Genomic DNA, 27684 nt, shown 5'->3' on the forward strand with positions numbered 1-27684 from the left:
TACTTGTAGGTACCTACCTAGTTAAAAAACCGTAAGATTGGGTTGTTTGAGTCTTTTTAGATTAGAAACATTTATTTCTTTAGTGCTATTAATATTGACAGATCCACACTTGAATGTTTTATACTACAGTGCATAGAGATATATTCAAACAAGAACAAAGGGAACACTTGACGGCAACGCTAGTTCCAATATTCGCTCAGATGACTGTTCGCCACGCGCCAAGATAGCCTTGTCGCGTTGTTGTTATCTCTATCATCTATGGATCCACATTTTTTCGTACAAGGTACTTCTATTTGTTGTCAGAAGTTTGTCCACAGCAAATGACAGTTTGTCATTCACTTGTCATTTGAGTTTGACGTAATGCTTGACGTTTAAAATTTGTCAACAAAGCAGGAACAGCTGTTGGAATTTGCGGAAAAATAACAAAAAACTCCATCACAGCATGCCATTGCCAATGCCAGATCCCTTGTCTCATCAATTTCGCGTCCGCCGCGAGAATTTGCCGCAGTGCATTTCCATCCGCAGCCGTGTGCGCGCGCATTTTAACCATGGCTCCGCTACCGTCCTTAGCGGTGTTTGATTTCGATCGTACAATCGTTAGCGATGATTCAGATGCTACGATAATCAACAGACTGCGTGAGAAGAAGCCTCCGCCCGAGTGGGAAGCTGGAAGTCTAGACTGGACCCCCTATATGAGCGATGTAAGTATAAAAAGTCGTGCATCATTTCTGAAAAAAAAAAATCTGAAATTGACAAAACTTTTTAAAAATAACGAGTGTATTTTTAGTATTACAACGTATTTTAGCCGTAGTATAATTAGTTTATATGATAACTAGGTTAGAATTTTTTATTGTGAAAGTTTAATTGGCAACAAAAAGTTCCTATGATGGCTTTTAGTCACAGTAATGTTTGCGTAATCTTATGTTAAAGAAGGTGATGCCCGCAAGGATTTAAGTTTATATAAATCCCATGGGAACTCTCTGGTTTTCCAGGCTAAAAAGAAGCCTATGTCACTCTTCATGTCTTTAACTATACCCATGCAAAACATCACGTCGATCCGTTGCTCCGTTGCGACTTGATTGAAGGACAAACCAACAAATCAACAAACAAACAAACACACTTTCACATCCATCCTAACATTATAAATGTGAAAGTGTGTCTGTCTATCTGTGTGCTAGCTTTTTACGGCCCAACAGTTTAACCGATTTTGACGAAATTTGGTACATAGTTAGCTTACATCCCAGGGAAGGACATAGTCTATTTTTTATCCTGGAAAATCAAAGAGTTCCAACAGGTTTTTAAAAACCTAAATCCACGCGAACGAAGTCACGTGCATCAACTAGTTATTATATATTTTGATTTGATTCTAGAACTGCTGAAGCAAATACAAATTTTGCTTTATTTCGTAAAATTGCAACTCCTAATATCTAGTGTGCTCAGTGGCAAGGTGATTGGTCAAGGTTATTGGCGCATCGCCAGAAACGTGACAAACTCACATAGGTATCTTTGTATCACATAATCCACATTCAATTGGGTATTTGACTACCTATATCAAAATACATTATTTCTAAGTGATTATTAAACAGGATCTTCCAAAATACGTAAAATCCACGTCCTTTTTTAGTTTTAAGTGTAATTCGTGTTTTATCGACATTTTGCACGATAAATCAAAAGCTGTGATGCATAAAAACAAATAAAAATCTGTTATAGAATGTACAGGTGAAGCCCTTTTATATGATACCCCACTTGATATAGTTATCTCACTATGAAAATTGAAAATACTAATTATTAGTTCATGACCACAATTTAATTTTTTTCGTGATTTAACCACAAATTCACGGTTTTCAGATTTCCCCCTCAATGTCTGCTACCTACCTGCCTAATTTCATGATTTCTAGGTCAATGGGAAGTACCCTGTAGGTTTCTTGACAGACAGACAAACAGACAGACAACAAAGTGATCCTATAAGGGTTCCGTTTTTCCTTTTGAGGTACGGAACCCTAAAAAGTACGTCATTATGATGTGACGTCACATTCCAGTATTTCATAGAATCTCGCATACTAAGCGCGCGTTTTGACGTTTGATAAAAAGTCACTGATTTGCCTAGTTGTCAAATACCGTATTGTTGCATATCCTCTCTGTCATAGTGGAAACTGATAAGCACTGTGCTCTTATATGTGAAAGTCCCAGGTTCGATTCTGGCCAAGAGCAATTTCAGAATTTGAAAAATTTGTTTTTGGGTTCCATACCTCAAAAGGAAAAAAGGGACCCTTAAAGGATCACTTTGTTGTCTTTATGTCCGTCTGTTCGTCGTGTCTGTCAAGAAAACCTATAGGGTACTTCCAGTTGATCTAGGATCATGAAATTTGGCAGGTAGGTAGGTCTTATAGCACAAGTTAAGGAATAAATCCGTAAACCATGAATTTGTGGTTACATCAACAAAACAAAATTAAATGTGTTCATGAACAAATAATTATCATTTTCAATTTCCAAAGTAAGGTAACTATACCAAGTGGGGTATCATATGAAAGGGCTTTACATTCAAGCCTGTACACTCTAAAACAAAGTTTTAATTAATTTTATGCATAATAGTTTTTGATTTATCATGCAAAATCTCTACATATAAAAATGAATCACTAAATGTGTTGCTGATCGCAAATCTCGAGAACAGCTGAACCGATTTCGCTAATTCTTTTTTCATAATATTCCTTGAAGTACGCGGATGGTTCTTACGGAGAGAAAAATTTAAAAATATGTAAGTATTTAAAAAAAAAAGAATCGACTGTTAGGCGGTACGAAGTTCGTCAGCTAGTGTAGAATAAATACGACTGAAGTACGGAACCCTCGGCGCGCGAGTCTCACTCGAACTCGAATCGAACCGGGGACCTCCCACTAATAAGACAACAGCGCTTACCACTGCGCCAGGGAGGTCGTCAAGTATACAGTGCGACAAAGGCTATCTTGGCGCGTGGCGAAAATCGGAACTAACGTTGCCGTCAAGTGTCCCCTTTGTTCTTGTATGAATATTATAAGCCTTTGTTCTCCAACAGCGCCCCCCTGTCAATGTCATTCTAGTGCCAAGAGAGCCTTTTTTTAAAATTCATTATAGGTAGGTATACGCTTGGCGTTAGATAGGAAAAAATGGAGAAGTCTAGAGGAGGCCTATGTCCAAAGAGGACAACCTGATCTGTAAATTGCTGGTGTTACCAATTTTTAGAATAAATTATATAGGATAGGATAATTAAATAATAGGAAATAAGAAATTAGTAATACGGTTAGTTAGTAATATAAGATGTATAATTATTGTATCAGAGAATAAAGGCTATTTTATTTTATTTATTTATTTATACGCTTGACCACAATCACACCTGATGGAAAGTGATGATGTGGCCTTGTCGCACTGTAAGTAAAACATTCCCTTTTTCGTTCCCAGGTGTTCGAGCATGCGTACTCAGCTGGTTTCCATCCGTCGGACATCCTGGAGTCCATAGCGTCCATGCGTGCCAACCCTGGCATGCCACAGCTCATCCAGACCCTGGCGCGAGAGAACTGGCACGTGCTGGTGCTGACTGACGCCAACAGTGTCTTCGTCAACCACTGGCTTGACACTCATGGCCTGCAGGTAAATATCATCATCATCATCTAGAGCCAGAATCTAGATTGAGAGACGATATTAAACGAGTCTGCGCGAGCCGCTGGATGGCGGCGCAAGACCGTGGCGTGTGGAAGTCCCTACAAGAGACCTATGTCCAGCAGTGGACGTCTATCGGTTGATGATGATGATGATGATGCAAGAGCCAGTAAGTATCCAATGTAACAGGCTTAATTATTTAAGACTAGCTGATGCCCGCGTGGATTTAGGTTTTCAAAAATCCCGTGGGAACTCTTTGATTTCCCGGGATATATGTCCTATGTCCTTCCCCGGGATGCAATACGGGATCCTATCTCTGTACCAAAGGAGATCGCCCTGAACGGGCCCTCCTTTGTGGCGCGCCGGGTCAAAACTTAAACTAATTTTTAAAAATGTGTTATTTCTTACGATTATATGTTTCGTTACGACTTTTCTTTCACTCTATTATTGAAAATATCAACAATTACAGTTAAAATCGTAAAAATCCATTTATTTTGAAGAAGTATTAATTAAATATAACTTCAATATCGGCAACATAAAAAATAAGATTTCTTTATAATCAGGGTGAATAAATGGAAATCGTTTGCAGAATATAAAGAGGTAATTATTTGTCTACAAAATAAAATTAAAACCATGATGACATAACAATAATATTAGGGGCCTAAACTCCTAAGAAAATGGGCAATCTCCTTTCATCAAAATCGGTTGAACGGATGGGCCGTGAAAGGCTAGCAGACAGACAGACAGCCAGACACACTTTCGCATTTATAATATTAGTATGGATGTGGCAACGGAAAATATCCTATAGGTTTTCATGACAGACACGCCAGACAGACGGACAGACAGACAACGGAGTGATCCTATAAGAGCTAGCGCACACCACGGTGCGTCGAGTTGCGGTGCGGAATTAATTCTATGTAGTTCTATAGTTCACAGATTTTGCGGGGAAAAAAGTACGGAATTTAATTTACCGCGGTGCGGGCTAGTTCTTAGGGTTCCTTTTGAGGTACGGAACCCAAAAAACAGGAAAAATCTAATTGTAATCTAACTGCGTAAGTAGGTACTCCGTACTGTGAACAAAGTCATGACTTGGTGTTAATATAGTTACGTATAATTTTTCAATCACGAGTAGGGCTCGTGATAAACCTTGCAGCTTGCTATGTTCTAATATGACTAACTCAATCATAACGAATTATTTTTTCCTGCTAAATTACGTGTCTATCTCATCGCCGGCTCACTACAGACTCTACCACGCCTGGCCAAGTGCAGATTTGGCAGGCTTCACACATCTTTGAGAACATTTTTTTTTATTTAGAAAACAAACATATTACATAGTTTTAACCTTAATCTAGAAATTTCATTAAGCCAGTGAAGTTTTCACAAAAAAAATTATAAATACTAGTTCCTACATATCCAACTATATAAAATATTATGGAGAACTCTCAGGCATGCAGGTTTTGATGTTTTCCGTCACCGTTAAAGCAAGTGATGTTTAATTACTTAAAACGCACATAACTCTGAAAAGTTAGAGGTGCGTGCCCGGGATCGAACCTCCGACCTCCGATTAGGAGGCGGACGTCCTAACCACTAGGCTACCACCGCTTTTTATCTCCTTAGTCCTCACTAAATATTACTTAGGCCTCATATGGCAATGGGCAGGGTACATAATTCGAAAAACCGATAGACGTTGGGGTCCCAAGGTGCTAGAATGGCGACCTCGCACCGGAAGACGCAGTGTTGGACCCCACATAAGGTGGACGGACGACATCAGACGAGTCGCAGGGAGCCGCTGGATGGCGGCGGCACAAGACCGTGGCGTGTGGAAGTCCCTACAATAGACCTATCTATGTCCAGCAGTGGACGTCTATCGGTTGATGATGTTTTTTTTTCAAAGCCATGTTAAATTACTAATATTCCCCTTTCCTCTCCAACTAAGCGTCAAGCTTGTGCTAGGAATAGGTACGACAATAGTGCAACGGGCGGGGTTTGAACCGTCGACCTTTCGGTTTTCAGTCCACTCCGTTACCCGTTGAGCTATTGAGGCTCTATTGATGTTGATGATGATGATGAGTGATATCTTTGTCCCCCAGGAATCAGTAACGGAGGTGATAACGAACCGCGCTTTCTGGCGCAACGACCGCCTCTACATAGAGCCCTGCATGCGCCAGGCGACTTGCCCACGCTGTCCGTCCAACTTGTGCAAGTCACTCGCGCTAGCGCACTGGACTCAGTCCCGGCAGTACGAGAGAATAGTCTACGCGGGCGATGGCAGGAATGACTACTGTCCCGCGACCAGCTTACCGCCTAACGTGAGTAAATTAACTTGTTTTAAACTAGATGGCGCTAGGTGTATTTGAATCGCGGCAAAGAAATTTTCATATGAAACAAGACGCTGTAAGGTAACATATGTTTTTATAATTTTTTATAGTGTTTCACCTACACTTGAAGGAAATTTCTAAATAATTTTAAATACACATCAAAAATTGCGAACCGGCAAGAATCGAACAAATTCAGTACTGAGTGAGCATGTACACATCACAAATTTCGTCACTGGCAGTAAGCGGGCTGTAGCTTAGTGGTTAGAGCGTCGGGCGCGATCCCAGGAGACGCGGGTTCGATTCCTGCCGGTTCGCAATTTTTGATGTGTATTTAAAATTATTTAGGTAACATATGGCCTATAATTACCAATAGAGAAACTCAGGACAGTTGATATGCTCGCGCTGTCACAACAACTTGCGCAAGTCACTCGCGCTAACGCATTGGCCGCAGACGCGAGAGTACGAGAGAATAGTCTACGCGGGCGATGGCAGGAATGACTACTGTCCCGCCACTAGTTTACTCCCTAACGTGAGTATAGTAACTGACTTGTTTTAAACTAGATGGCGCTAGGTGTATTTGAATCGCAGTAGAGATGTGAGGTAACATTACTACCCATATTCTTATAAATTCGAAAGTGTGTTTTGGTTAGTTTGTCGTGATTTTTTGCATGGGTATAGATAAAGACCTGGAGAGTGACATAGCCTACTTTTTATCCCGGAAAATCAAAATAGTCCCCACGGGATTTTTAAAAAACCTAATTCCACGCGGATGAAGTCGTGGGCATCAGCTAGTTATATATTTTTTGTTTGCAGGCAATAGTGTTCCCCAGGAAAGGTTTCCCCATGGACGACCTGATCCAGAAGACCCTGGCGTCCCCCAGCCCCCAGGTCAAGTGTGCCGTGGTGCCCTGGAGCCATGCGTCCACTATACTGCAGACACTGGTCTCTGGGCCACGTGCCGCCAGCTAGGGCAGAGTGAATAGGCATCTAGACTGACAGACAGCCGGACGAACAGACAGACAACAAAATGCAGATCCTATAATGGTTCCGTTTTCCTTATGAGGTACGGAACCCTAAAAATGTGAAAAAGTATCTTCTAGGTAAACGATTCCCATCTTAGGCCGCATCATCACTTTCCATCAGATGTGATTGTGGTCAAGCGTTTGCCTATTATGAATAAAAAAAACCTTGAGGTTACCGCCCACTAGACACGTGACAGGTCATGACTCATGACCTACGACATGTTGCAAAAATTACGCAAAACTTTAGCATACTTACTAGTGTCATATTGCACAAGCTAAAAATGTTTTAAGGTTGCCACTCACTAGACATAATGTGATATTGGTCATGACTCATGACTCACGACTAGTGACAGAGTTACTAAAAATTATTGTCCATAAAGTTTCAATGTGTCATGTTCAATGACATCATGTTTCACAAGCAAAAAAAAAATGGCTTAGAGACTGTAACTCTCGAAAGCTTCAGTATATTAGACTAGCTTATTCTCGCAACTTCGTCCGCGTGGACTATACAAATTTCAAATCCCTATTTTACCCCCTTAGGGGTTGAATTTTCAAAAATCCTTTCTCAGCAGATGTCCACGTCATAATAGCTATCTGCATGCCAAATTTCAGCCCGATCCGTCCAGTAGTTTGAGTTGTGCGTTGATAGATTAGTCAGATTTGGAAAATAGTCTTAACAAAGTGCTCGCAAACATTGAATCTGTTAAATCGTACAAGTATTTTTTAAATAGCGCTACAATTCAATTTACAAAATGCATATGATTTCTCAATCATCATCGCGTGCCTTCTTCAAAACGAAGTTTGGAGGTCATCATGCGAAAAGCTTCTCTATTTAAAGCCGCCTCTTTCAGCTTTGGGTAACTAAGCCCTGTCCACCCCCTTATATCGTCCAACCATTTGCGTCTTTGGCAACCTGGAGCCCTTTTGCCCTCAATCCTTCCTTCCAAAACTAATCTCGGAAATGAGAATTGGACTCCTCTTTGTAAATTTCTCAATACGACTTGTCATTTTGTGTTGGGCATGACATGATTCAATATTTTACATGACACAATTTGTGCTGTACAGTGGGTGTATAGCTTAAGTAATAAAACGTCCGATAGTTCAAATTTTAGTTTAGATATTCAAGTAACTTATATTTAAATATTATTTATTTTATTATTTAAACGATTAAAATATTTTTATAGGAGAGAAAATAATATTTCGCACTTAATTTTACCTTTTATTAAAATGAAAATTCTTCCTTATTACAGAGATTGATATTAATTGCGGCCGTTAGCCGAACAAACACTTTGTACAATCCGCGGCCGAAAGTAATGTACATCGGCCTTTAGAATGACATTTCGGCTTTGTAGAGCGTTGTCTCTGTCACTCATACCTATATGACGTTTTGTCGGTCTCAACGACGGAGACAATGCTCTACAAATCTGCTATCTCCTTCTAAAGGTCGATGTACATTACTTTCTGCCGCGTACCGTTCAAGTTTTTTTATGGTGAGACCATTATTGTCCAATGTCCTATAACATAATATAATATATTCATATTAAAAGATGTTATTAGAAAAAATATAGTTTGCCTATCATACTGTTAGGCCGTTTGTGCACTCATCCGTATTCGGTTCATATATATATAGGCAACAATACGGCTCACCGTGTTTTTGCTCACATAAAAACACGAATATGAACCGAATACGGATGAGTGCACAAACGCCTTTAGGGCATGAGTATTCGTTTTCGTAAAAATACGATTCGCAGTGGCCGTCATACAAACTAAACGTACGCTTGTGCACTTTTGGTTCGTATCAATACGGATCCGTCAAAATACGAATCAAACGAGTGCACATGCATAATATGTATGTTTTGTATGACGGCCATTTGAATCGTATTTTTACGAATACGAATAAGTGCACAAACGCTCTAGTGTGCGCTGGCCGCTGATGGGTTATTTACCTATATAAGTGCAATTTAGAACTTTAAGTTCTGTGATGTTACTAATAAATAGCTGCCAATATAAAATGTTTTTTATTTCCTTACTAACCTCGGTAGAGCGGTGATAGCCTAGTGGTTAAGACGTCTGCCTCCTTTTCGGGAGGTCGGAGGTTCGATTCCGGACACGCACCTCTAACTTTTCGGAGTTATGTGCGTTTTAAGTAATTAAATATGACTCGCTTCGACGGTGGAGGAAAACTGCATGACTGAGAGTTGGCCATAATGTTCTCAAAGGTGTGTGAAGTTTGCCAAAATGAGAAGGTGCCATGTGTGGACACAAAACTTCGAAAAGTTAGAGGTGCATGCCCGGGCTCGAACCCCCGACCTCTGATTAGGAGGCGGACGTTCTCAGCACGAGCTATCATATAAATTATGCTTTATTATACACTAGCGACCCGCCCCGGCTTCGCATGGGTGCAATGTAGATACTTATGTGGTGTCATTGCCTCGGAAACTCAAATGAGAGGATTTTTTTCTGACCTAATTCACAATATTTCAATTTCTCTAGGGATCTCTAATTTTTTGAGAATGTAGCTAAAGCTATAAAGCTTCCTCTTGAATCACTCTATCTGTTGGTGAAAACCGCATTAAAATCCGTTGCGTAGTTTAAAAGATCTACGCGTTCATACATACAGACAGACAGCGGGAAGCGACTTTATTTTATACTAGCGACCCGCCCCGGCTTCGCATGGGTGCAATGTAGACTGTAGATACTAATGTGGTGTCATTGGCTCGGAAACTCTCAAATGAGAGGAATTTTTTCCGACCTAATTCACATTTCAATTTCTCTAGGGATCTCTAATTTTTGAGAATGTCGCTATAAACCTTCCTCTTGAATCACTCTATCTATTGGTGAAAACCGCATTAAAATCCGTTGCGTAGTTTAAAAGATCTACGCGTTCATACATACAGACAGACAGCAGGAAACGACTTTATTTTATACTATGTAAGAGATATCTTCTATTTCTTTACCTTTTACCAACATGCCCGTGATCTGTAGTGAGCCGGCGATGGATTGATCATGATGAAGTAATTGATCGTCAATAATAATTCTTCGGGCGCAGCGATCTATAGTCTTATCGAGTGTATTTTATAGAGTTCCGGGTTCTATTCTCGGTTAAAAACGTATTATTTCTATATTGTCTCTGATCTAGGTGATTCACTAACTCAGTGTCTAACACTAAATGATAGCCATCTACCGAGGTTGGTTAGTTCTACATTGTTGTTTCACTGGATGATATTAAAATATTTTTTCGTAGAAAACCTTCAACGGAATAAAAAATGAGCTTCGTGCCTATCATTCAGTGTTAGAAACTGAGTTAGCGAATCACCAGCTGGTGAGAGAGTTACCCTTACCCTTTATACACTGTAGTCTTTGCTTACCGCCCCACTGGCAAAGCCGCCAAGCGTTTTAGCGTTCCGGTACGGTGCCGCGTAGAAAAACTTAGACCCGAACTTTTGCGACAGTACAAAATTTTTGGGGGAACAAAAAAAACTCGTTTTAATACTGGTATAATTTAATTCATCAACTGTACATATTGAACAAATATATACAAAAAAACGCCTTATATTTAATTTTTTTGAAATATAACAAAATACCTAATAATTTATTTTGGGGCATGATTTTTTGGAAATTACAATAGTTTTTATTTGGCTTTACTCTTTTTTTTTTTTTTTTTTTTTTTTTTTATTCATTATAGGCGCACGCTTGACCACGATCACACCTGATGGAAAGTGATGATATGGCCTAAGATGGGACGCGTTTGCCTAGAAGGTGCCTATTCACTCTTGTTTTAAAGATACCCGGATTATAATCCTCGATACTCGAATTCCTAAAGTACAAAAAATTATGAAAAAAAAAAACTAGTAAATCACTTATTTAGTAGAGAATTTCACAGCCGAAAAACTCTTACCTGCAACTCATATAAATGCGGAAGCGTTTGTTTGTTCTTCAATCACGCCGCGACGGATCAACGGGACTTATTGCATGGGTTAGTTTCAATAAATATGTAAATCCTTTATATACAGATACAATCCTTTATTTTAATACTAGATGATGAACGCGACTTCGTCCGCGCGGAATTAGATTTTTTAAATCCTGTGGGAACTCTTTGATTTTCCGGGATAAAAAGTAGCCTATGTCCTTTTCCGGGATGCACTATCTCTGTACAAAATTTCGTCAAAATCGGTTGAACGGTTGAGCCGTGAAAGCCTAGCAGACAGACAGACACACTTTCGCATTTATCCTACTAATATTATAAATGTGAAAGTGTGGATGTTTGGATGTTTGTTACTCAATCACGCAAAAACGGCTGAACGGATTTGGATGAAATTTGGAATGGAGATAGATTATACACTCGATTAACACATAGACTACTTTTTATTCCGCAAAATCAAAGAGTTCCCGCGGGATTTTTAAAAACCTAATTCCACGCGGACGAAGTCGCGGGCATCAGGTAGTAAATTATAAATAATAATTAGTATGGATTATATTTACACAAAACAAGATCAATATTATGCAAATGTCTTTATTGCTAAAACTAAATCACCAAAATAAATACAATTTACCAAATGCAAAATAAATTTTTCAGATGGAAATCTTGAAAATATATCATCATCATGGTATGCTATCTTAGAACTCTGCTGCTAAACTAGATTAATAGCGCCATCTAGGAGCTGGATTTAGAAATAATGTTCCAGTGTTAACATGTAAGTCATTTTTAATGACAGTGTTAACATAATAAAAAATACTCAAGTTCCAATATTGTGAAAAATTAAATTAAAAACATACTTTCTTTTTATTTAGAAAAAAGAAATATTCAATTATTATAAATTTTGCTAAAATTAAGCTTTATTTTTAAAATAATAGTTAAATGTTCTTCAAATTCTACATTTTCATATCTATGGTCAAGAAAACTGGTGACAAGTGTCAGAAAAGTTTGAAATTTGAATTCATTTCATAACGAAATTCTACGGTGGTTCTACAGTTTTGGGAGTAATTTTATTTGATATTAAAGATTTCACGACTTTTGCTTTGCTTTCGGACTCCGACGATCCCTACGTTTATTATTTTGGCTTGTTTTTTGGACTACTGTTTCTTGTGTAAACGATAACTTGGCTTTCCCCCTGAACTCTGTTGCAATCTGATTTTGTTTAGTGGTTTAGAAGTTTAGATTTGTAAAATGTCTCAAAAAGTATGTTGTGTGCCTGGCTGTTCAACTGTTGCAGGTGATGGTAAGTAAATTCGTTCTGTTTTATATCAGAAAATATTGCTTGCTGCCTCATATACTCAATTGATTCAATCGGAAGATTGCCCTTGAAAGTTATCATTTCAAGGATGCAGTGATGCAAGGATGCCTTTTTGACAAGATGCGTTAGCTCTAGCACCACAGTTTTGTTTAATTGCAAACGTGAGATGTAGGTACTAAACCCTAAAATGTTGATGTTTGAACAGTGACTTAATGTTTTTAGCACTTTTCTCAATAGAAATAAGCTATTAGTCGGATCACTATAATTAGATAAGCTTGATGTTTAATATCTTTACTTCATTATGTATTTCCAGGTATCTCACTGCACCGTTTCCCCAACCCAAATCAGCACATTGATTTGTTTCAAGTGTGGCTGAAGAAGATTGGGGGTCATGTAGCGGAATTAGATAAAGATTACATTTACAGCAACAGAAGGGTCTGTCGTAGACATTTTGAGGACATTTATTTGTACCCAACAAAGTTGTGTTCCCTAGCCATCCCATCACTCTGTTTAGCAGGTTGGTTAGACATTTTTAAAGTACCTTTGTAACTAGCAAATATTGTCACTTGCTAATTGGTATATTTTAGATATTATGTAACTTGTCACAGAATATCAGATAGCTATGGTTTCAAGTTAATTATTTAAAAGAACTTTTTATGTAGAAACATGGACAAGTCTTACTCTCTAATGTGAATAATTCATATCTCAATGTATTTACTTTATTATGGTTTTGATATTGATATTTTTATTTTAGAGAATATGGCTGCTGCTGAAGCAATAATTGTTTCTGAACCGCATACTAGCTCCAGTTTCATATCAAATGAAATGGAAATGGCACCAGGTAATTATAAATCTTAAATCTAAATATATAAAAGGAAAAGGTGACTGACTGACTGATCTATCAACGCACAGCTCCAACTACTGGACGGATCAGGCTGAAATTTGGCATGCAGATAGCTATTATGATGTAGGCATCCGCTAAGAAAGGATTTTTGAAAATTTAACCCCTAAGGGGGTGAAATAGGGGTTTGAAATTTGTGTAGTCCATGCGGACGAAGTCGAAAGCATAAGCTAGTACCCTATAATTTTAAATCGCCTTTAAGTTTATTTTTTAACATGGCAGATATGTATATGCCATACAATAGGAAATGCAAAAAAATAGTGTTTTTGATTTACATGATCATATCATTTCAATTTAATTAGATACTAATAGAATAGTGTAGTATAACTTAAATGAACTACTGATGTGAAAGTTTGATACCTTTCAAATCAAACATCATTTTTTCATTTCCATTGTTGGTAGCTTTAGTATTAACTAGTGACCTTACCTTCGCATGGGTAGCTTATTACAGTTTTCATGTGGATCTCTAATTTTTTGAAAATAAAATATAGCTTATGTTACTCAGGAATAATGTAGATTTCTACTTGTAAAAGATTTTTTAAAAATTGGTTGGTATAGATTATCGTATTATTATCTCATGTGTTATTTTTGGTATTTTGCAGGACTTGTTGCAACATCAAGTAAAGCAGTACCTGCAGTTGCTATTAAGTTAAACTCAAAGGACAATTTAAAAGGTATATCAGAATCCTTAGTTTTAAACTAAAAAGTTTTTATAACTTACTTGGCTTAGTTAAATATTATAACTTACTGTGGTGATCATGCCATGCTTCATACTCTGTCTGTAGCAGACACTTTTAAAAACAAATTCATGTGGACAAAGTCTCAGGCATATCAAGTTGGGATCAATATTTTTTCTGCCCCAAAAATGCCAGGTTGTCTAAATAACTCTGTATAATATGACTTCAAGACAACAATATTATACACGGTCAGAAAGACTAGCAGCAGAATAACAGTAAAAAAAAGATTCCGACGAATTGAGAACCTCCTCCTTTTTTTGAAGTCGGTTAAAAAGGCTCTATTTTGATAATCCTAAGAATTTATTGCTCATTGATAATATCTTTAGTCATGATCAACTCATTGCCAGCTTATTACTGAGCATAGGTCTCCTCTAAGAGTGAGATGAGTTTAGGCCATCGTCTGCCATGCAGGTTTCCTTAAGATATTTTTTCGTTCACCATTAAAGCAAGTGATATTTAATTTCTTAAAATGCACATAACTCTGCAAAGTTAGAATTGATTGCACCCCCAACCTGTCGAAAAGTCATAGCTACTAGGCTGTCACCGCTTTTTAACATAATGGTTATACGATTGCACTTAATGACGAACCATGATTAATCATGATGGTACTTAATGAACAGCAATTTTTAATATTTGATGTCATTTACTTTCAGCTAAGAAGTGGGTTCTCACCAAACAAGAGAAGGAACTCTGCAAAGAAATTTCAAATATGAGATATCAATTAAAAAAATGTTGAATACAGAAAGACTACTTTAAGAAGAAGGCTGCTATTAAACTTAAAAAGACCGAAGCATTTGAGCTTTTGATGAAAAATATGAGTGAAGAGACAAAAACTTTTTTTGCTATGCAAGTCACTCAATTTGGAAAGAAAGCAAAAGGAAGACGCTTCACAATTAAAGAAAAAATTCTTGCCCTTGCATTCTACAAGCGCAGTCCAAAGGCATATAGGTTTCTAAGTTCTTTTAGTGTTTTGCCTAAGAGAAAAACACTTTCTACTTTATTACAAAAAATAAACCTCAAGCCAGGTAAAACCGTGGAATTATTTGAAGAATTAAAGAAACCTGTAACAAAGTTAAATGACAACCATAAGTTTTGTACGATTATCTTTGATGAAATGGCAATTTCACCAAATTTAGCCTACTGCAGAAAAAATGATGAAATTATTGGTATGGTGGATGACGGTGAGGAAAAAAAGAAGCAAATTTGTGACCATGTTTTGGTGTTTATGGTGAGAGGTATCATAAAAAAATTCAAACAACCAGTTTATTTCACATTTTGTAGAGGCTCTACTAAAGCAGACAGCTTAAGGCACAAATAAAAACTGTCATAAAAGAAGTAGAAGCCACAGGTTTAAAAGTTGTGGCCACTGTTTGTGACCGGGGGCATCAAACCGAGCTGCTATAAACAGTTTACTAAATGAGACTAGAATAGAATATTTAAGAGACAACAAAGAATGGACTGGTGGGTTTTTTGAATTAAATAAAAAAAAGATTTTTCCTTTATTTGATGCACCCCATCTGATGAAGGGTATAAGAAATAATTTGTTGAACAAAAATTTAATGTTTACCCAAGATGGGAAGCAAAAAGTTGCAAAATGGCAGCATTTAGAAGAAATGTACCACAGGCAGCCAGGTTATAAAGGTGTCCGCTTGGTGCCTAAATTAACGGCGCAACATGTTGTGCCCAAACTAATACCTAAAATGAAAGTGAAACACTGCACTCAGGTATTCAGTCGGACAGTCGGCGTTGCTCTTGGATATATGGCAGGTACCTACTTGATTTGTATACTGATGTACATTGCGCTCTTTACCATTGTCAAAGTTAGTGGATTTTACTCTTTATGCAAGGTTTTCTACTTCATCATGATCATCATGATCACTCCACCGCCGGGTCACTACAGAGTACGGGTCTCCTCTTAGAGTGGGAAGGGTTTTGGGCAGTCTATCACGTTGGATCCCTGAAGCCCTGGATCGAACCCGTGACCGCCGAGTAGGAGACGACATCATAACCACTAGGCTATCCAGCTTATTTGTGTATTGTGTTCCATTCTTATTAATTAGTAGAATAGAATATTTTAATTTTTACTTATTATAATTTATTTTATGAGTATTTAACATGTCCTTTTATTCTTTTTAGATTGTGGGCAACTTCCAGCTGAAAATAAAGACACGGCCGATTTGTTAATATTGATGGACCAATTATTTGATTCTGTAAATGGGAGTTACAGCAAAATAAGAAACGGTAAAATTTATAGAACTGCTGTAACTCCCAAATCTCCTCATCACCAGTTATGGAGAAAAAGTTTGCCAGTATTGAAGTCCATGGTCTTTGTTACAAAGGATGGGAGAAAAGCCTCTGTTCCATCAATTTCGAGCTGGATAAAAACAATTGAAGGGTTCCAGTTATTAATCAATCATTTAAAGTCCCTCAATGTAACTTCACTTTTGTTGACATTTAAATCAGGACCCCTTGGAAAACTTTTTTGGTGCAATAAGAGCACAGGGCCATTCAAACAATATGCCAAATGCATATGGGTTTCAAGCAGCATATAAGACGTTAATGGTAAATAATTTAACATCTCCTCATTCTGTCGGGGCAAATTGTGAAAAAGATGGGGACTTTTGCCTAAACAATTTAAAAAATCTTATTAAAAGTAGCGAAAAGAGTAACGAAGAAAACACAGAAAATATAGAAATAGATTTTAATGATTTGAACATTGAAAATATAAATACAAATAAACTAATTGAAGGCAAATCTCCGACAGATGTAGAGAGGTGTGCGGCAGTAGCATATTGCAGTGGATGGCTTGTGACAAAAGTGCAAAAAAAAGTTTTCAAAAGTTGTCCTGAATGCATTGAAGTGTTTAAAAGTAAGGAACTGGAGGCTTTTCATAAACATATTAAAATTAGCGAATACAATGACAAAGTATGGCTATGTTATCCAACGAGAAACATTTTTGATTGCTTCGCTGAGATCGAAAATCACGTAATTGAAATTTTGAAAAACAGAAGTAATAAAAATAAAATACAAGAGTACGTAAAATTAATACTATTATCAAATATAAATTTTAACTTTATATCATGTAGCTCACATAGAGACAAAATTATTAATTTTTTGACCAAGGAAACTGTCATTTTTTTTATAAATAACTGGTGCAAAGATATTAATTTTATTTTAAATGGAAAAATTCACTTTTTTGATGCAAGAGATCCACTTAAATGTGATGCTGATATTTATTATAAAAAAAATAAATTGAAAAAGTTTAAATAACTTATAATAAGTTGTGTTTAATTTTTGAATTAAATTTGATTGGCGGGAGTTAAATGCCATTGTGATATTGGTAATTATCAGTATTGCCAAGATAAGTACCATTATCCATTCAAAACTCCCGCAAATCAAACACCACATTCCTACCTAATTTAGAAACTATAAAGTATGTATATAGGTAGGTATATATACTGGGTATTGGCTGTATTTAGTACCAAACCCGTCTCCTAGATGGCGCTTTTCAAGTGGGCGCCTTGACGGCCCGACTTACCAGTCTATCTCCTATATACACTGTAGTCTGTGATCATCATTATCAACCCCTTTCGCCGGCCCATTACTGAGCACGGGTCTTCTCTTAGAATGAGAAGGGTTTAGGTCAGTCTACCACGCTGGCTCAGTGCGGATTGGTAGACTTCACACACCTTCAAGAACATTATGGAGAACTCTCAGGCATGCAGGTTTCCTCACGATGTTTTCCTTCACCGTTAAAGCAAGTGATATTTCTTAAAACACACAACTCCGAGAAGTCAGAGCTGCGTGACCGGGATCGAACCCCCGACCTCCGGAAAAGAAGGAGAACGTCCTAGCCAATATCACTTTTTTTTTTGGAAATAGAAGAGAATAGAATAGAAGGAACAAAAAATGTTTCTACCTGTGTCCATTATAGACTTTGAAACCAATGTGCTGGAAGTATCATTAGAAAGGCAATAATGCGAAGATGGTTTTAGAGTTGTCTTTTTAGTGTAGTAGCAAGTTATAAAAATGGTAGTACCTACTGTAGTCAATTATCACTACCCTTATTATAAATGCGAGAGTATGTTTGTTTGTTGGTTTGTCCTTCAATCACGTCGCAACGGTGCAACGGATTGACGTGATTTTTTGCATGTGTATAGATAAAGACCTGCAGAGTGACATAGGCTACATTTTATCCCGGAAAATCAAAGAGTTCCCACGGGATTTTTAAAAACCTAATTCCACGCGGACGAAGTCGCGGGCATCAGCTAATACAATAATAAGTAAATGAAAAATCAAAAATCTTTCATTATATTACAAAAAATGGAATCGCAGAATCACGACAAGTCCACTTCCGAAAAATCCTTCAACGGATCCGAAAATTTTAAACTTTCTTCCTTTAAATCCAACTCCTCACCATTTGACACCCCCTGGTCACTTGCAACACTTTTCACATCACTTTTGTCACCATTCAAATCACTTTTGACACTTTTGTCACTGTTCAATTCACTTTTGACACTTTTGTCGCAGTTCAAATCACTTTTTTCACCGACATCACTTTTGAAATCATCCTGTATATTGGAAACGTCCAAATGCGAAACATCCTGTATGTCAGAGTCGTTGCTATAGTTCTCTATATCAATATCATCTAGATCTCGTTCAGTTTCGGGTGTCATCAGATTTCTACATTTGGTCGGCGATAGGTTTTGCACGGCCGATTTTGATACTGTTTTGAACACCTCGGAGATGTCTTCGGTGGACAACTTGAGGGCGTGCTCCCAGCCCATTAGGGCTTGAGTGTGGATGGCCACTTGTCTGTCAGCTAGTTCCAGGAGTAAGGAACGGATCTCCGTTCTAGTTTTCGGGATCCAGTCGGATAGCTCTGAACGTAGGGCTTCGGAGGCTTGCTCTAATCTGGAAATATAGAATTTTTATTTATATAGAATATATAAAAAGAAAAGCTGACTGACATGCAAAGCTGCATGATTTCAGCACAATCCGTCCAGTAGTTTGAGCTGTGCGTTGATAGATCAGTCAGTCAGTCAGTCACCTTCAGCACACAGATAAAAACCTGACAGCAATGGTGCCAACATGACGGAGTTATAGTGAGCGGTCCATACCGGTTATGTACTTCATCTGTGGCGTTGTTCCCAGCTACGTAGGCAGCTGGAACAATAAAAAAAAGAGCTGATAATCTTCAAAGGCTGAACAGATTTTAAGAAAAAGTAAAAATAGAACACAAGTTAATGGCTGGGCAGCACGTCTATATGACAGACGAGACGCGACCGACAGAGGTACAAGAAGAGGAACTGCATTTTATAAACAAAGCCACTTGTGGCAGTCGCCCACACACAGCAACTAGATGTCGCCACTCACTCGATCCTGGATCGCGCTAACGAAGTTTTTCCTACAGAGCACTGTATATACAAGTTCCAAGACATCATACACACCATGTAGCACATCTCTGCTGTGTATTTTGTCGAAATGAGCCCCAGCGTAGACCACCTGCAGCGGCAGAGTGGCGCGGTACTTGAGCGCCACCACTCGGTGAACCGCAACCCCCCTATTTTTATTGCAACCCCACATCGACCCCTATGCTTGTATCGCGACCCCTTCGTTTTTTACCGCGACCCCTCACTTATACCGCGACCCCCGTGCTTGTACCCTGTTGACACCCCGTGTTGTGACCCCACAGCGACTCCCCCACTTTTACCTCGACCTCCTCCCTACAGCGATCCCCCGCTTGTACCGCCCACGCGTCGCAAGACCATACATACCATGTAGCGTGTCTCTACTCCGTATCTTGTCCAGATGAGCGCCCGCGTAGGCCGCCAGCAGCGGCAGAGAGGCGCGGTACTTGAGCGGAGCCCGAGCGCGGGGGGTCGCGGCGGCGGAGGCGCCGACCCCGCAGCCCGCGACCGCAGCCCCACAGCGACCCCCCGCTTGTACCGCCCACGCGTCGCATACACGACGCATACTGGAATAAAGGGAAATAGGGTATTTTACACCAGCCGAGAAAAAATCTAAAAATGTATAACAAGATAGCAATAAGCAATCGAAAAATGTTACTTTCAGTTTATAAAATTATATAATGAATTTTATAGATTTCGTTTTTTTTATCTGTTCTACAAACAAAGGTGAAAATCATGTAAAATGTATAGCTGTTTGTTTTCCAAATAAAAAATAAATAAAAAAATCGAAACGCACGAAATTGGAGCCGCCATGATGAATTTCGACTGTGACGTCATATGGATTGTAGTTGTAATGTGTTCCTCTAAGAAAAAGAAATAAATCCGTGTGACGTCATGGCAGCTCATGAACCTATACCAAACCCAGTCACCAGTCCTCCCCATACTAAACATGTAGGAAAAGCAAGTTTGTACAATTGTAGTGAAGGTGAGACACGTACCCCATGAGCTCAGTGCTGAGTGACACGGAGCCCTTGTACAGCTTGCTGGTCAGCATGCAGAGGGTAGTCAGTTTCTGCTGCAGAGACTGTAGGTAGTCCGCTGCCGAACTAAATTCCGGGTCTTTCACTCTGAAATAGTCAATAAAAAATTAAAAAACCGGCCAAGTGCGAGTCAGGCTCGCGCACTGAGGGTTCCGTACTACGGTCGTATTTTTTCGACATTTTGCACGATAATTCAAAACTATGATTCATAAAAATAAATAAAAATCTGTTTTAGAATGTACAGGTGAAGACCTTTCATATGATAACCCCACTTGATATAGTTATCTTACAGTTTCGAAAATTGAATATACTAATTATTAGTTCATGACCACAATTTAATTTGTGTGATGTAACCACAAATTCACAGTTTTCAGATTTTTCCCTAAATGTCAGCTATAAGATCTACCTACCTGCCAAATTTCATGATTCTAGGTCAACGGGAAGTACCCTGTAGGTTTCTTGACAGACAGACAGACAACAAAGTGATCCTATAAGGGTTCCGTTTTTCCTTTTGAGGTACGGGACCCTAAAAATTGTATGGAATTATGGATAGTATAAAACTCAGCGCGCTATGGAGCGAGCTATGTTGGATGTCACTCTCAGGGATAAAATCAGCGGGGTGATTACGTTAAACGTTGCAGTAGCGACAGCAACGCGACAGTAGTAGCAATGCGACAGTTCATTTGCTGTCTCTCTTCTTCTTCTTATTTTGCCTTGTGGCTATTGCCGTCTCTCTCTAGCTGGACGTTTGACAGCAGTGATCGCGAGATTTACGCCTGTCGCGAGATACGTAATCACCTCGTCGGAACGAGGAAATTCGCAGAAGAACAAAAGCGACCGACATAGCTCAAAGGATTAGTAAGGTACAACTATTTTTAAAAATTCCCGTTGACTAACAGTGTTACACACGGGGGTGTGACTCAACGAGAATAACCCAGCTGAAGTGGCAATGGGCAGGTGTTCTGGAGTGGAGACTGCGTACCGGTAAGTGCAGTGTGGGACAACCTCCAGCGTGCTGGACCGATGAATTGGTGTTGGGGAGCGGATGGATGATGAAGGCGGAGGACCGTGTTTGGTGGCGCGCTCTTGGAAAGGCCTATGTCCAGCAGTGGACGCAAACAGGCTGATGGATTGGATTGGATTGTATGGATAGTGTTTACCTGGCTCCGTTGGCAGGCTTGGACTCTCCGCCTCCGTACAGAGCAGCACTGAAGCCCCAGAGGTTCAGTGCACTGTTCTCACTCTTGAACACCTGGGTAGAGAGTATATCAAAGTCAAAGTCAAATCATTTTTGGGTTCTGTCGGTTTGATCCTGTAAGGGGTCGTCCATAAATTACGTGAGATGTTTAAGGGGGGAGGGGGTCGAGTCAAATCTCATCTAATTTTACGTTGGAGAGAGGGGGGGTTTCGGCAAATATCACGCAATTTTTTTTCTGATTCAAACAAAAAAAAAATTATACTATTTTGGTCCATTTAATCTAGATTGTACATGCTTAAGATTTTATCTTAACGTTATCGTAATACGATTAAGATCATTTACTAATTCCTTCGAAAGAAAAAATTCAAAAAAAACACCACGTAATTTATGGACGCCCCCTAACCCAATACGGTATTTGACAACTAGTCAAGTCAGTAACTTTTTATCAAACGTCAAAACGCGCGCTTAGTGTGCGATATTCTATGAAATACTAGAGTGTGACGTCACATCATAATGACGTACTTTTTTAGTTTAATCGCTAATTTAAAATGGTTGTTACACTTAAAACCAACAAAGGGCGTGGATTTTACGTATTTTGGAAGACCCACTATTTAATAATCACTGAGAAATAATTTATATTTGATGTAGTTCGACAATATCTAAATATATAAAAGGAAAAGTGACTGACTGACTGATCTATCAAGTATCAACGCACAGCTCAAACTACTGGACGGATCATGCTGAAATTTGGCATGCAGATAGCTATTATGACGTAGGCATCCGCTAAGAAAGGATTTTTGAAAATTCAACTCCTGAGGGGGTGAAATAGGGGTTCGAAATTTTGTGTAGTCCACGCGGACGAAGTCGCGAGCATAAGCTAGTGTCAAATATTAGGCCATGGTGACGTGAAAAATAGGGATACTTTAGGGCTACCTGCGTCAAATACTACATTGGACGCCTGCCAGTAATGTCAAACCCTCGACTTTTTGTTACAAGTTCCCTCATCATCATCATCATCATCATCATCATGATAAACCCATCACCAGCTCACTACAGAGCACGGGTCTCCTCTCAGAGTGAGAAGAGTTTGGCCATAGTCTACCACGTTGGCCATGTGCGGATTGGTAGACTTCACACACCTTTGAGCATATTATGGAGAACTCTCAGGTATGCAGGTTTCCTCACGATGTTTTCCTCCACCATTAAAGCAAGTGATAGCTAATTAATTAAAACGCACATAACTCTGAAAAGTTAGAGTTAGTGCCCGGGATAGAACCCCCAACCTCCGATTAGGAGGCGGACGTCCTAACCACTAGGCTATCACAGCTTCCCTAACTGTCGTGAACTGTGCTAGCGTGAGCCGTGCTCTGTAGTGGGCCGGCGATGGTAGTTGCAGGGTAAACAATGACATACCTTGTCCAGCTCGTCGTCGGGCGTGGTCAGGAACAGCCGGAAGTCGTCGCTGTGGGTCAGGATCGGATGCTTGGCCACGCGCTCTGACAAACAAAATCACAACATTTTACTATGTTTTATAATTTAGTGTTTTACCTACACTTCAATGAAATTTATAAATAACTAGCTGATGCCTGCGAATTCGTCCGCGTGGAATTAGGTTTTTAAAAATCCCGTGGGAACTCTTTGATTTTCCGGGATAAAAAGTAGCCTATGTCACTCTCCAGGTCTTTATCTATACACATGCAAAAAATCACGTCAATCCGTTGCACCGTTGCGACGTGTGAAGGACAAACCAACAAACCAATAAACCAACTAACCAACAAACAAACACACTTTAGCATTTATAATAAGGGTACTGACTAGCTGATGCCCACGACTTCGTCCGCGTGGATTTAGGTTTTTAAAAATCCCGTGGGAACTTCATGTACTGACGATAATGATGATCATGATGACCATGATGATGATTTTGATGATGATGATGATGATGGCGTGTTCTTACCAAGGAACGTGTGTAAGGCCAAACATCTCACAGCGACGAAGACGGGGGAGTATCTGTCTAGTTGCTGTCTCGCAGAGTGCAGCGGAGGCAAGGGCGGCGCCGCCACCAGCGGGTGAGCCGTGGACAAGCGTTTATGTAGCAACTGCAATGGAAAAAATCGATCAAGTCCGATTTTGACTCTCACACGTAGGGTTCCGTACTCTCGTACAAATATATAACACTTTTTTAGGGTTCCGTACCTCAAAAGGAAAAAAGAAACCCTTATAGGATTCTTACAGCATTGAAGCTTGAGGTTGTACACGTGTCTGTTAACCCGCAATGCCCCGTTAAAGCCCGCACTACTTCCCAGGCAGCCTTCTTGTTGAAGGCTCTGACCAATGTATGGTGGGAGGCGCCATACTTTTCGACACACTTCCAAATCATATCTCTAGGTTATTCGCAATTAGATAAAACAAGCACGAATTTTTCTTGTAGCCCCCGGCCTTCGAGAGCTGTGGGGCTGTTAGTCGGTGGGCAAGTGGCATTCTGCCTTGTTACGCTACTGGCTGTGCCCGCGGCACCGCTCGCGTGATATCAGTGCAATAAGTAACTACCTATCGAAATTTATGGCGGTCGCCTTGCGTTCCCTAGGACTCTGCGCCCGGGTGCACCACACCTCTTGAACCCCCGCGCCCGGGTAAAGACGGCTCTGACTCTACTGGGTGTGGGTACTCACCTTGAAGTGGTTATATCTTCGTCGCACGTAGGGCGGCGTGCTCCAGCGCGCACAGACACACCGCACTCTATATGTCACAAACGTCTCTAGGGTCGACAGCTGCTTCATGGGCGCGTCCACCTGGAACAAACACAATACACCGATCAAGCGCGAGCCGGACTCGCACACGAAGGGTTTCGTACCATCATACAAGAAAGAAGCCACATTACATCTTATAACTAAGGCGGAGGCTGAATTCTCGACAGTAGCTATTTATTGGCGATTCCAGACCACCCCATAACCGGTGTGACTTGAGCTCTCAAATATAGAAGGTGTTGTATAAGGAGCGGGGTACAAGTTATGTTGGTTTATATTATAAAAAGCTTGATTCGGTTATGTTGGCTGGTTGTGAAAGACCCCTGTTGGCGGGTCGGGTCTAACCTCGCCACTTATTTGTAAAATCCTGTGGGAACTCTTTGATTTTCCGGGTTCAAGAGTATCCTATGTCCTTCCCCGTGATGCAAGCTATCTCTGTACCAAATTTCATCAAAATCGGTTAAACGGTTGGGCCGAGAAAAGCAAGCAGACAGACAGACAGACACACTTTTGCATTAATAATATGGGTAGTGAAGTACCTTAACAGCGATATCATATCCATGCTCCATGATAAGAGGAGTGGCATCGTGCGCGTCGTCCGTCACGCTGGGGGCCTCCGTGTCTGCGTCGTTGAGCTCCAGCACCGCAGAACTGCTCTCGCTGGCCATAACTCTACAGCAATATTACCTACACACAGTTCCATTTTATCTTATACTAGCTTATGCTCGCGACTTCGTCCGCGTGGTACACAAATTCTAAACCCCTATTTCACCCCCTTAGGGGTTGAATTTTCAAAAATCCTTTCTTAGAGGATGTCTATGTCATAATAGCTATCTGCATGTCAAATTTAAGCCCGATCCGTCCAGTAGTTTGAGCTGTGCGTTGATAGATCAGTCAGTCAGTCAGTCACCTTTCCTTTTATATATTTAGACTTTAGACTTTAATATTATAAATGTGAAAGTGTGTCTGTCTGTCTGCTAGCTTTTCACGGCCCATCCGTTAAACCGATTTTGATGAAATTTGGTACAGATATAGCTTACATCCCAGGGAAGGATACAGGATACTTTCCTTTTTCCTTTTTCCGGATTTTATTCCGGAAAATCAAAGAGTTCCCATAGGATTTTAAAAATTCTAAACTCACGCGGACAGAGTCGCGGGCATCATTACCTCACTCACTACATCGCTAGTATGGCTATCAGTACCCTTATTATAAATGCGAAAGTGTGTTTGCTTTTTGGTTTGTCCTTCAATCACGTCGCAGCGGTGCAACAGATTGACGTGATTTTTTGCATGGGTATAGATAAAGCTTATTTTTATTCCGGAAAATCAAAGAGTTCCCACAGGATTTTTGAAAAAGCTAAATCCACGCGACATCGCGGGCGTCAGCTAGCAATGATATAAGTAGGCAAAAAAATAACTCACGATCTGCCATATGAGTAATAGAGCTGACTCATTGATTGGTTCACTGGATAATTACATGTCAGTTATTCTCAGATGTTTAATGACTAGATTATGTAACTAACTAAGTACTTTAGTGTACTAAGTTAGTAGTTTAGTTTCCTTATACAGGTACCTGTCTGATACTTTTTCTTGGTAGGAAAAGTATTTCAAATCAGTGAAGAATTTTTCCAACATGATAAAAAGCGATTTTAACATTTTATTGTTGGACATTAATTTAAATTAAAATTTATTACAGTGCCTACATTTATTTGTTTTTTGACATTTACAATAATTGTTCTTATCAAAAATGTAAAATGTTATGGTATATTTATTACTCGTACTTACTAAGTTTAATTTTATGATTTGTCTGTATTTTATAAAAAAAATATTCATACTTAATAAACTCAACTGTCTACTATATTTGTACGCCGACAATCGACATGGCTAATGTGCTGGACTATGTTTATTAGATTTAACACCTTATGTACCTACATACATATGCAAATAAAGAATTGTATTGTAGTGGTACATTCTTCACTAACTGGCAGATTCTAGATTCTAGAGAATACATAATCATCATCATGATCAACCCATCACCAGTTCTGGATTTTCTGGGATAAAAATTAGCCTGTGTCCATTCCAGGGATTGAAGCTATCGCCGTACCAAATTTCACCAAAATCAGTTTAATAGATGGGCTGTGAAAAGCTAACAGACATACACACTTTCACATTAATATTACTAGATGATACCCGGGACCTAGACCACATGGATTTAGGTTTTTTAAATCCTGTGGGAACTCTAATTTTCCAGGATAAAAAGGTTTTGTCCATCCCCGGGATGAGCTAACTCAGTACCAAATCTCATCAAAATTGGTTGAACGGTTGGGTCGTGAAAAGCTAGCAGACAAACAGACAAACACACTTTCGCATTTATAGTAATAGTATGGATTATGGATAACAATAACAGTTATAGCCGACGCATTTTAAACTGAGTCATCGAGTTATCTGTCTGTTTTGCTCACACTAACAGGTTTCTGGCACCTACAACCTGTAAGTGCGAGTGAAACAGACAGATAACTCGACGACTCAGTTTAAAATGTGTCAATTATAGTATGGATTTGAATGAGTTATGGCTTTATAATGCCATACTACCTACTCAATGGTACTAAAGGGTTTCGTCGCGGCAGTGTACCAATACCAACACGAAATAAATAGGTATTTGTCAGTAGGCTAACAACCAGCCACGACCCAAGTCTCCCATGAATAAAAATTCCATTGTTTAGTTAGGTACGTACTTAGCTACCCAATAAAACTTTTTATAAAAACGACCGAAACTAATATTATAATTTTACTTTTAAAACAATATTCACACCAAATTGTTGCAATGTAATTTTAATGATAAATAATAAAGTGGGCGTATGCTCTTATCGCTTGTTTGCTTTATATATAGCTCGTTATCGTACGATAACAATAGAAAGGTGGGCGAAAGTTTAAAAACGCCTTTTCTTTTCGCCCCATTTAACTAAATAAGGATCGATAATGCACCGATGCAACACAAATTTGTCTAGTTCACAAGTTACACATAGGTGTAATAAATAAAAACATGTTTAGCTTACCTGATTTACGTAAATAAACACCGAATTGCTACACTCATTTAATTTTAATACACGAAATTAGTAAAATTCCATTTTATTCCTTAAAAATTTTGATTTTGACACATTTGTTTGACACAAATCACCGAAAATAAAATGACAATCATAGACTATCTAAAGAGCTAAGTTGTCTATGGAAGGAACTAGGGATGCGAGATGCAGATGTCGATAATGGGAACGGATTTTTTTAACGATCCATTTTGCTTGATAGTGGGAACGAGCCTGGACAATACGGTATTTTTTTTCTGCTCGATTTTAGACATGTGCTTAGAAGCACAGACCAATATCCTCTATGCCAATATCCTTTAGGAATGGGAGTATCACAGATATTTATTCAGATCATAATAGTGTTCTGT

The 27684-nt window shown here is 39.2% G+C and overlaps 2 protein-coding genes and 1 long non-coding RNA gene across 5 annotated transcripts in view; 1 reads left to right on the forward strand and 2 right to left on the reverse strand.

Annotated features, from left to right (window-relative positions):
- LOC138404264 (uncharacterized) overlaps window positions 1-27684 on the reverse strand; it is a 99380-nt gene that overhangs the window by 9245 nt on the left and 62451 nt on the right. The window lies entirely within an intron of this gene.
- On the forward strand, window positions 373-19792 carry LOC117994211 (pyridoxal phosphate phosphatase PHOSPHO2-like). Of its 2 annotated transcripts, XM_069507801.1 has the most exons (5): window positions 373-701; window positions 3434-3622; window positions 5722-5940; window positions 6763-6932; window positions 19655-19792. In XM_069507801.1, exons 1-4 carry the CDS (start codon window positions 549-551, stop codon window positions 6916-6918), a joined length of 717 nt encoding a protein of 238 aa, XP_069363902.1. In that variant the 5' UTR covers window positions 373-548; the 3' UTR covers window positions 6919-6932; window positions 19655-19792. The 2 variants fall into 2 exon arrangements, with proteins under 2 accessions (XP_069363902.1, XP_069363901.1); XM_069507800.1 differs by lacking the exon at window positions 19655-19792 and having other exon boundaries at window positions 6763-10612.
- On the reverse strand, window positions 17420-27414 carry LOC117994206 (sorting nexin-7-like). Of its 2 annotated transcripts, none has more exons than XM_069507762.1 (10): window positions 27293-27414; window positions 24776-24923; window positions 24162-24281; window positions 23447-23588; window positions 22906-22988; window positions 21455-21546; window positions 20253-20381; window positions 19621-19820; window positions 18964-19009; window positions 17420-18757 (listed from the first exon to the last, which is right to left on the reverse strand). In XM_069507762.1, the coding sequence occupies exons 2-10, from the start codon at window positions 24902-24904 to the stop codon at window positions 18181-18183; spliced, it is 1518 nt and encodes a 505-aa protein (XP_069363863.1). In that variant the 5' UTR covers window positions 24905-24923; window positions 27293-27414; the 3' UTR covers window positions 17420-18180. The 2 variants fall into 2 exon arrangements, with proteins under 2 accessions (XP_069363863.1, XP_034837982.1); XM_034982091.2 differs by having other exon boundaries at window positions 24776-24908; window positions 27293-27399.

This window comes from Maniola hyperantus, chromosome 26, assembly GCF_902806685.2.
Source record: "Maniola hyperantus chromosome 26, iAphHyp1.2, whole genome shotgun sequence".
Lineage (NCBI taxonomy): Eukaryota > Metazoa > Arthropoda > Insecta > Lepidoptera > Nymphalidae > Maniola > Maniola hyperantus.

Coding starts and splice junctions, on each gene's coding strand:
- LOC117994211 (XM_069507801.1), top strand. CDS start 549: ATGGCTCCGCTACCGTCCTTAGCGGTGTTTGATTTCGATCGTACAATC. Junction 3,623..5,721: donor TTGACACTCATGGCCTGCAG/GTAAATATCATC, acceptor TTTGTCCCCCAG/GAATCAGTAACGGAGGTGAT. Junction 5,941..6,762: donor CGACCAGCTTACCGCCTAAC/GTGAGTAAATTA, acceptor TTTTGTTTGCAG/GCAATAGTGTTCCCCAGGAA.
- LOC117994206 (XM_069507762.1), bottom strand. CDS start 24,904: ATGGCCAGCGAGAGCAGTTCTGCGGTGCTGGAGCTCAACGACGCAGAC. Junction 23,589..24,161: donor GAAGATATAACCACTTCAAG/GTGAGTACCCAC, acceptor TTTCCATTGCAG/TTGCTACATAAACGCTTGTC. Junction 21,547..22,905: donor CCGACGACGAGCTGGACAAG/GTATGTCATTGT, acceptor CTCTCTACCCAG/GTGTTCAAGAGTGAGAACAG.